The sequence below is a fragment of the Nematolebias whitei genome, chromosome 2, assembly GCF_014905685.2.
Source record: "Nematolebias whitei isolate Nwh7 chromosome 2, NemWhi1, whole genome shotgun sequence".
Taxonomy (NCBI): domain Eukaryota; kingdom Metazoa; phylum Chordata; class Actinopteri; order Cyprinodontiformes; family Rivulidae; genus Nematolebias; species Nematolebias whitei.
In genome coordinates this window covers 53087004-53096576 of record NC_056499.1, presented here as the reverse complement: position 1 = coordinate 53096576, position 9573 = coordinate 53087004, and the positions used below count along the sequence as shown (strand labels likewise).

Genomic DNA, 9573 nt, shown 5'->3' with positions numbered 1-9573 from the left:
CCTTCATCTGAACTATTTTCTTCCAAAGTCCTTTTACTAACCTGTGTCCCTACCAAACAATAATTTTCTCGCCCGATTCTTCCTCTTCTTCCACTAACAACTTGACTCCAATCATTTAAATCCATATCATCTTCCTCAACTTGAGCTGCCATTCTGGTCCAGTCACAAACCAGTTTATGCCAAACCGCTTGTTTCTTTTCTTCCGACACTCTTTCTTCAATGAAAAATCAGCCACTTTCTTCCTTGGTAAATTGTCCCTAGGTGTGAATGAGAGAGTGGATGGTTGTCTTGTGTGTGTGTGTCCCTGTGATGGACTGGAAACCTGTCCAGGGTGTTCCCTGTCTCTCGCACAGTGATTGCTGGATATGGGCACCAGTGACCCCCGTAACCAAAAAAGGAAGAAGAGGGTAAAGATGATAGATGGATTCTTTCTTCAGTTTCTTTCCTTTCCTTTCTTTTTTTTTTTTTTTTTTTTTTTAATATTTTGGGCGTGTTTTATTTTGAAATTTTAACCGGATGTAGCTGAGTGTATAACCGAAATTTTGATGATCGCTGTGTTTTCAGCGCTGCTTCATTTCAAAGTTTGTCGGGTTGGTTCAGACGGACTATCCTGTGTACCACCTCTGCTCTGTAGACCCGGTCCGGGTCTCTCGGCCATGGCCTCCGTCACCTGCCGGGTCCAGTACCTGGAGGACTCGGACCCGTTCATCTGCACGAACTTCCCCGAACCTCGGAGACCTCCGACGGTGAACGTGGAAGAGAACCTGCAGCTCAGCGAGCAGATCTCTGGGATCCACAAGCTGCTGGAGGCGCCGCTCAAGGTGGGTCACTGACACCGGATCGGACCGGACCCAGACCGGGTCCAAAACAGCTTTAAGGGTTGAGATAACAGAAAATAAACAACCTTAAAACTAGACGAAGAATAAGTTTGAAACAGAGAAGGTTTGACTCTTTAAACTTTAAAATGACTGAAGTTCGGAACCTCACGGGCCTGATCCTGGTTTTAAACTGCAGTTCTGTTGGGTTCGGCTCAGACACACCTGTACATAACGACAGACAGGTGAGGGCAGACATGTCCAGTTTCTCACCTTTTTAACTAACCTTACAGTAAATAAACAGTGACCGAGTCATTCAACAAGACCTGAACCAGAACACAGGACCTGGAAAGACCTGCTGCTTCCACAGGATCTCCGAGGGCCAGGATCAGCCAGGAGCTGTTGATCTGGAGCATACAGGTGTGTGTTACCACAACACCAGGATGGAAAGACATCAGCAGTGACCTCAGACAAGCAGGTGTTGCTGCTCATCAACCTGGGAAGGGTCAAAGGTCATTTCCAAATTGTCTGTAGTCTATCTTTTTCCAGAGACAAAGATTATTAAGAAGAAAAAAAAAAAAATCACCCTGAAGGTCAGACTGTGCAGTGCTCACAAATATTAGCTTCATCTCAGACTACAGGCCTCAGCAGGTCAAAGATCAAAGGTCATGGCCCCTCTTAAAAACAACATGGTAGCAAAGCTTAGGTTTGGAAAGTTTTATCTGAAGGAACTACAAGACTTCAGGGACAAAACCAGATCAAAGGACAGTTGATTACCCAGAATGCACTGCAGCAAACATCTCTTCCCAGCTGTCAGCAGGCGGTGGAGATCTGATGGTTTGGGCTCCTTAAAGTCAGTGCATGGACCATGAACTCCTCTGTAGACCAAAGGGTTCTGGTGTCAAATGTGAGTCTATCTGTCCACCAGCTGAAGCATGGACCAAACTGGGTCCAACTGGACCATGATCCCAAACACAGTAACTGATCTACAACAGAACGGGTCAGAAAGAACCTGGTCGAGGTGCCGGGTCAGGGCTGGACTGTGCTTTTCTGTTGAGTATGTGTTATTTTAAGACAGACATTTTCTTAAAGTTCTGATGAGTCAAACAGAACTGAAGATGGTCCAGTTTTCATGGTTCAACAGGTTGGTGCACCCCCCCCCCCCCCACCACCACCACCATCCTGTCCATGAAAAAGATCACTTTGGTCCAGTTGTGGAATGTTTTGCAGTAAAATGTGGAGCAGAAGTTTAATGTCTTCTAAACTGATGTTAACACTTGCAGGCGTTAACTAAACAAAAAGCTTAAAGAGTGTTTGTGGAGATGCAGAGGAAGTTGTCTGCTGGCCAGTGGTGACTTTGGCCTCTTTGTGGGGGTGCGCAAGAACCCAAAATTTGAACTCAGCACCCCTGAAAAATAAAAACCATCATTAGGATTTTGTAAGGAAACTCAGTTCTTAAACCTTAGATTCACCAAAATATTGAATAAATTTGAAATAAATGATGACGGTCAAAAAGGTCAGTAAAATTATGATTTTTTTGCACGAGTTGGATCCTCAACGCCACCTGTCAATCAATCCAGTAGGCTCATCAGCAACAGACCAATCGGTGATCGCAATTTGTCCCGAAGTGAAACGCCCTTTACCTGAAGGAGCTCCACCCCCTTTTCCTCCAACAACATTGTCGGGGTTGTGTATTATCCATCCATCCATTTTCTTTACCCGCTTATTCCATTTTGGGTCACGGGGGTCGCTGGTGCCCATGTCCAGCAATCACTGTGCAAGGGGCGGGGTACACCCTGGACGGGTCGCAAGTCCATCACAGGGCCACATAGAGACAAACGAGACAAACAACCATTCACTCTCTCACTCACACCTAGGGACAATTTAGAGTTACCAATCAGCCTAACATGCATGTTTTTGGACTGTGGGAGGAAACCGGAGCACCCGGAGAAAACCCACGCATGCACGGAGAGAACATGCGAACTCCACCCAGAAAGGCCCCTGGACCGGGGTTTGAAACAGGGACCTGCTCGCTGAGAGGCAGCAGCTCTACCAGCTGCGCCACCGTGCTGCCGGGGTTGTGTATTATGAACGACTTAAACGTTGTCAGTGAAGAACATGTAATTCAGACACGTTACTCTGAGCATTAAAGAGTGGAATACAGTTTATTTCATTTACAAAACCTAAACTGAGTCTGAAAAAATATAAAATATGGATAAAGGCCAGCAGACGACCTCATGATCAGCTGAATACAACAGTGATAAACAGGAAGTAACACATGTTCATCTGTATGAAGGTAACTGCAGGTAAATCCTCCATTTTGTCATAAATACTTCGTATGATTAATGGTTAAGTTAATGATTAAAGCTAGTTGTGTTTAGTTTTGTTTTGTGTTTTAAATGTAACTTCTGGTTGCATAGGTTTAGTCTTTGTTTATCATAATCAGTTAAAACTAAGCTGATTTTACACAAAGTGTTTATTTGGTTGTGCAATATAAAATGGAGCGCTACGTCGGTGGCATCTTAGCTAGCGTGTCTGTGTTGCGCTCCGCTAGCTTAGCGCTACTTCTTGTTGTGCCGAGCTCTCTAAAATATTTATTGAATCAAATGTTTATGTAGGTAATTGTAGATGTTTAACAACCCATTTAAATACACCAGAATGCAGGAAATGGTATCTACTTTATTCAAACAGTGTGCCCCCCTCCCCCAACTTTACAAATGCTTCTGACGCCAATGGCCACGGTGTTGTTCAAACTAAGAGCCATTATCTACACTGGGGGCTAAGCACCCCTAAAGGTCAGATTGTAGAACCGCGCTGGTGCTGACGTTTCCTGTCCGGTGGCTCAGTAACCGAACTGCTTTGTGCTGGGAGTCCGCTTTTCTAAACAGGATGTGAACTCAGGCAGCGTCACTCATCAGCATGTTGAAGGAAAGTCCTCTCATTTTGTCTTGCAACATTCTGATTGTCCCAGAAGCCCCTTTGTGTCCTCTGCAGTCTGAGGTTTGTAGATCGATGTTGGACGTGTTCTCCAGGTTCAGAGGATTATATTTGGTTGGGACACACCTGCAAACCACAGTTGGGCAGGCTACAGTCTCACAGAAATTGTGTTTTGTGGATGTGCAAAGTTTTTTTGTTTGTTTGTTTGTTTCAGTCTTGTCCACATGGAAACGGTGTTCCTTGATCCTTGATATGACATTGTTCCAAACCAATTTCCAGAGTGAGAACGTTTTTGTTTTTTTGTTTTTGTGGACAGCACGGTGGTGCAACAGGTTGAGCTGCTGCCTCTCAGCGAACAGGTTACCCTGGTTCAAATCCCGGTCTCAGGGCCTTTCTGGGTGGAGTTTGCATGTTCTCTCTGTGCATGCATGGGTTTCCTCCCACAGACCAAAAACATGCATGTTAGGCTGATTGGTAACTCTAAATTGTCCCTAGGTGTGAGTGAGAGAGTGAATGGTTGTTTGTCTCTGTGTCCCTGTGATGGACTGGAGACCTGTCCAAGGTGTCCCCTGCCTCTCGAACAGTGACTGCTGGATATGGATACCAGTGACCCCAGTGACCCACAAAGAAAGAAGTGGGTAAAGATGATGGATGGATAGAACGTTTTTGTTGCTACTATTGCAGTTTCATGTTAATAGCACAGTAACACTTATTTCAAGTGTCAGACACCCCTCTAATGTAAGTAACAATGGTGACAGACTACATGCTTGTGTTTGTGCTGGATCGTGTATTACTCCAGTGAAAAGACGAGGCCGTAAATACAGCAGCTCAAAGCATCTAATTGCACATTAAAGAGTTTGATCACTTTCCTGAGCTTTCAACAGTATAAAAAACAAAGGTGATAGAAAAAATTACAACATAAAAGTATACATCTAAAACTTGTTCAATGGGAGTAGTTCTGCATAATTTAACCAGTGATACTCTGCCTGAAAGCATCCATTATGTCTTTGGATTTGGACCAACCCGACTCCCAATCATTAGTAGTGTGATGCAACACACAGGATAATTTTTTATTTACTCATCAGTCCATAAAAAAGATTCAGTTCTATTTCGTATAGGCTTTGCCCTTTAAGGCTGTCGTTGATGGGTTTATCCCGATATGCGAAGCATTGCAATGAAAAATTTAGTCCATGCCCACCTGCTGTGTGGGCCCCACCCGGTCCGTGTAAATTACGTTAAGAGCGGGTAATCGGCTCCCATTTTTTCTTCAGCGAGCTTATAGCACTGTCAGAAGAACGAAGAAGGAAAGTTGTGTAGATGACCAACCTTTGTTAAGAATTGTCATGTCGACCTCCGGTCGTCCCGGTGAGCTCTCCTCCCCGAGGAGAAGCTGACGAGCAGTCTTGTTTCAAGGTAAGCGCCGAGGAGTATTTCTCAGTGACAGGTCGCTACATGTTGGACAACGCCATCTTGTAATTTTCCTCTTATCGCCGACCCTCGGAGCGAATTGGATGGTTCCTCCGGGACAGGCCACGTCAGCTGCAGCCCCCTGCTGCTCATTCCCTCCTGGAATGGAGGGGGGCTGAGCGAATGCTCACCTCATCCCACCTTGTTTCGCATCGGCGATCACACTGCTCACGGCCGACGGCACCCTCTGGGGTTGCCCGGCGTAACCCAGGAGCCGCTGGCATGAAGGGACCCTTTTTTACATCCCGCGCCTTTCCCACCAGTTCGGATGATCCGGCGGGAAGGTTTTTTTCTAGGCTCCATTCTGGCTCACCGTCCTAATCCATCTGGCCTCGGTTTCTCAACAGGACGTCCTACGGGACGAGGCCACAGCCAGCTTTCCTGGTAGATTGGGGGGCCGGTCTCCAGTCCGCGCCCATCTCCAGAGCAGGGGTTCACCGAGCGGAAATTCCCTCAGTGCCCCCTGGAGCCGAGCCTAACGGAGGCTTCATCGGAGCAAGATGTCTAGGTGGACCAGCGTCCCGCGCCTCCGGTTAGCGTAACCCAGACGGTGACACCGCTCTCCAACTGAACTCACCAGCATGCGTTCCAGATGACCGCAGCGAACAACACATTACGCTGTTGGCGTACATGTTCAGAGGCGGGAAGAGACATACGCTCCCTTTGCAGGGCAGCTGACGTCATCCCCAACCAGTGCGCCTCTTTGCTGTCTGCCGGCCCACATCGCAGCCGGAGAACGAGGTCCCAGAGGTTCTCCTTGCTCGTCACTCCACCTTCCTCTCAGGGGAGTTGCAGAAGCTTTTTGTTGGAGGGCCTTCATCAGTGAGAGATCATTTCAAGATGCTCCACGGCTGTACAACGTCTCCCCAGCTCTGCTACGCCAGTCCCTCCCGTCAGACGTCCCCGGCATCCGGAAGTTCAATTTTTCCTGGACTCCGCCAACAGGGGGCCTTCTAGGACAACAAACCACGGAGCTCAGGGGAAGATAACCAGGTGTCAGTGTGCTGGATGTGTGTAGATGACACGATGTGGAAATAAACATCATTTTATGATGAAGTGTCTTTTAGCCAGGCTGTCAGCACGGATGATCTGACAGCGGCCCCATCACACACACTCATCACGAATGAGCCTTTTAAGGTTGTTTCATTCACTGCCGGCGGTGCCAACACGCGCTCCCGCGGCACAAGCAGCCTTCACCTATAAGGCGCTGCGTTATGAAAGCGCGCACCCAGCTCTCAGCACCCGCCGTTCACGTCATCGTAAAAGTGAGACCGTGGTACGAGCCCAGTAACGTATCTCGTTCTCGGCAGGAGCGACACGCGTTTTCACCTCAGTAGTGTCAAATGCGCGCTCCCACGGCGTCAACAGTTTCACAAGTGTGAACTAGGCCTCCGACAACAATCTGTCGCTGAAGACCTTCAGGGGACAGGAACTGTTATTTCATTTATTTGAATCCTGAAATACAAATTATCTCATCAAGAGACTATTTAATTGTATCCTGAATTAATCAATTGAAAGAACACTCTAATTTTTATATTATTAGTACTATTTTAAGATATTGCTAATCAAAAAGTGTGTTTAGTTCATACCATATCTAAATGTTGAAGTGAACCAGTCATTTAAATCAACTGTGAAACAGTATTAATGATTTTTAAACCTCATTAGATTTTTGATCATACAGTTAAATGCCTATTTACGAAGTAAGTGCGCATTTAGTCTTCTGTCTGAATGAGGAGTATTAGTGGATGTCGGTCGAAAGTCAGAGATGAGTTATTAGAACGAAGTGTCTTGTTTTTAAAACTCTCGGACAGTAAATAAAGAGCTGCTGGCACCTGCTTTGTCTCACCTCTTCATAAACATTTCTCCGTCTGTACTAACCGTTCTTTAACATTCCTGCTGTCTCTTGACTTCTAGTGACCCTCTAACATCACTAGAACCACACCCCTGCTGGTTGTTTCAACCAATCAGGAAGTACCACGTAACCGGAAGTGGATACCCCTTTAAAAGGCAACACTTGGAACTATTCAGTCTTGGAGTCTTCTAAGTCCTGGAACTCAGTCTTTTTCGAAGTTTTTTCCAGTCTTGCTGTAACTTTCAGTCGGAGATGAGACTCAACTAAGTAGCGGATGGATTTGACCATGTGCCAAAGGTGTCTCCAGTCCAGCGTAGTCACAACCTGCCTCGGCTGTGACTCAACCCGAGCAGTAAATGCTCCACTTCTAAGAAAGCTTATTCGGTTGAACTGAGTACTTCGTCACAATTTCTGATGACCCCTAGCTACTTTAACCGGAGACGCTGAAAAGGGAGCGTACTAATGGACTTCTGTTCCGGAGTGGAGGTATCCACCATCTCAGATAACAAGCCGTTGACGTCCTGAAGTGTACCGGAGAGCTGAGCTGGATGTCAGAGGAAGGGTGCAATGTTCTGGTTCAACACATAACTTTCATCCATCTAAACCTCCTCTTTAAATCGTTAAACTTCTATTCTCCTTCTCTTTAAACTCTATTCGCCAGTAAATCCAGCTAGAGGCCTTCAGAGATGAATCAGTCTCGATCAGTAATGTTCTGTTGTCTTGTTAGTAAAGCTTGCCAAGTTTATTAATCAGAAACAGATAAGCAAATCAATGTGTACATGTTTTGATGTCAAATTTTGATTCTGTTAAATAAATGACCGCATTTATTCTGATGGGTCAAAGATAAAATGGCGTCTCATGTCACTGATTAAACAATCCACTCACAAGTTATCTGGGTCACAGAACAGAAATTTAACTCGAAAAAGAAAATAATCCATTGTAATTAAACAATTAAAATTCTTTGTGCTTGAACTAGCTTTAAGAATAATTAATTAGTAGTGAAGTTAACCCTTAGCTCACTACACAAGCCCCACAGCGGCTCTGCTCCTTCATCCTCAAAGAAGGTTTTCTGAATTAATACTGCAGCTCGTGGAATCACTCAAAAGCTCACGTGATTCGCAGCCAAGAATGAACGTGTTCTGCAGAACGAGCCCAGTGATAACCTAGCCCCACCGATGCCGCGCGCTACTTCCTGACCGCACTAGCGTCAAACGCGCGCTCCTGCGGCAATCCTCGCTTAAGACGTCGCATGAATGAGGGCGCGCACACACGACTCTTCAGGGCACGTCGGCTCATACGTGCACCCACTCCCCAAGCATTTACACGGAACAGCGGCACACAACGTGAGCACAGCACAGATGAGCCGCGTCCCGCAGCATCAGCAAACGCACAAGCGATTTGCATGCTCGGGGGCGCGCGTTTTTTTCTTTCTCCTTCAGCGTGCACCAGCTCATATCAGCTTGCATGTGAGCTCACAGCATAAATGCGTGCCCGCTTTATAACTTTATAAACGAGTGGCAATGAGCGCGCGCTCCAGACGGATAGGTGAACCGTTTTCATCAGGGGATTCACGCTGCAGTACAGCTCAAACCCCGGTGCGGAGGAACTGTAGTGACGTTTTCTGTCATTTCTAGAACAGATCTCGTCCCCTCTCTCAGAAGCTCAGGAAGTTCTGATTAAAATGTAATTTCCAGAGTCTCAGAAGGAGAGGAAAACACAGGGTTCCTCTCTCGTCACTCCCTGGTCCCAACGAACCGGAAAGATGAGATTTATTCTAGATTTGTCAATTTTGAACTGTGAGAAACAACATTCCATTAATGCGCCCGAGCCGCTCTGCAGCCGCCGCACAGAGCAGGGAGGAGAATTCTGCTTTATCTGGACATCTGCTGCTGCTAACCAGCTTTTACAGACAGGTGGCAGCAGTGCAACTCACGTGAAACCGGTTGAGTGATATCAGCTGTTTTTCCATCAGCAGACCTACGTCACACATGTCAGACTTCACAGAGGCACATACATTTAACGAGCTGTGGGGGCGCTGTGGTTCTCCACACAGCAGCTCATTTAAATCTTTTTTGGAGTGTCGCACGGGGTTTTTGAATGTGATTCAACACTTTGCCTCTGTGCTGCGGAATCATCAGGGTTTTGATTCACACAGAAAGCAAGTGACTGTTCAGAATCAGAATAAACTTTATTGGCATTGCACCGAGAGACAACGCGAATATGTACGTACAGTCGTCCGAAGATGGGCGGAGTTCACGAAGCTGCGACTATAAATAATTAGCGCGGCCTTCATATTCTTATTCAGAATAATATTTTGCTTACATAAGAAAAGGAAAGAAAACACGAGGAGAGACGGTATAGAAAAAAAATCTCTCACACAGTGTCCTAGACAGGGCACAATTTGAGGCATTAAAATAACCTACCACAGCAAAGCAACATAAACAGACGTTATACATTTACATATAGGCAGTGAAAACATTGAATTTTTAAGGGAAAGTCATA

The 9573-nt window shown here is 46.1% G+C and overlaps 1 protein-coding gene across 1 annotated transcript; it reads left to right on the top strand.

Moving 5' to 3' along the window:
• Positions 1-530: 530 nt before the first annotated feature.
• LOC119424853 (FH1/FH2 domain-containing protein 1) lies at positions 531-821 on the top strand (the record flags this gene model as incomplete). The annotated part of the gene is given in 1 exon segment (XM_037692365.1): positions 531-821. A coding segment is annotated over 1 exon segment (276 nt), but the record flags the coding sequence as incomplete, so codon positions are not given.
• Positions 822-9573: the final 8752 nt, after the last annotated feature.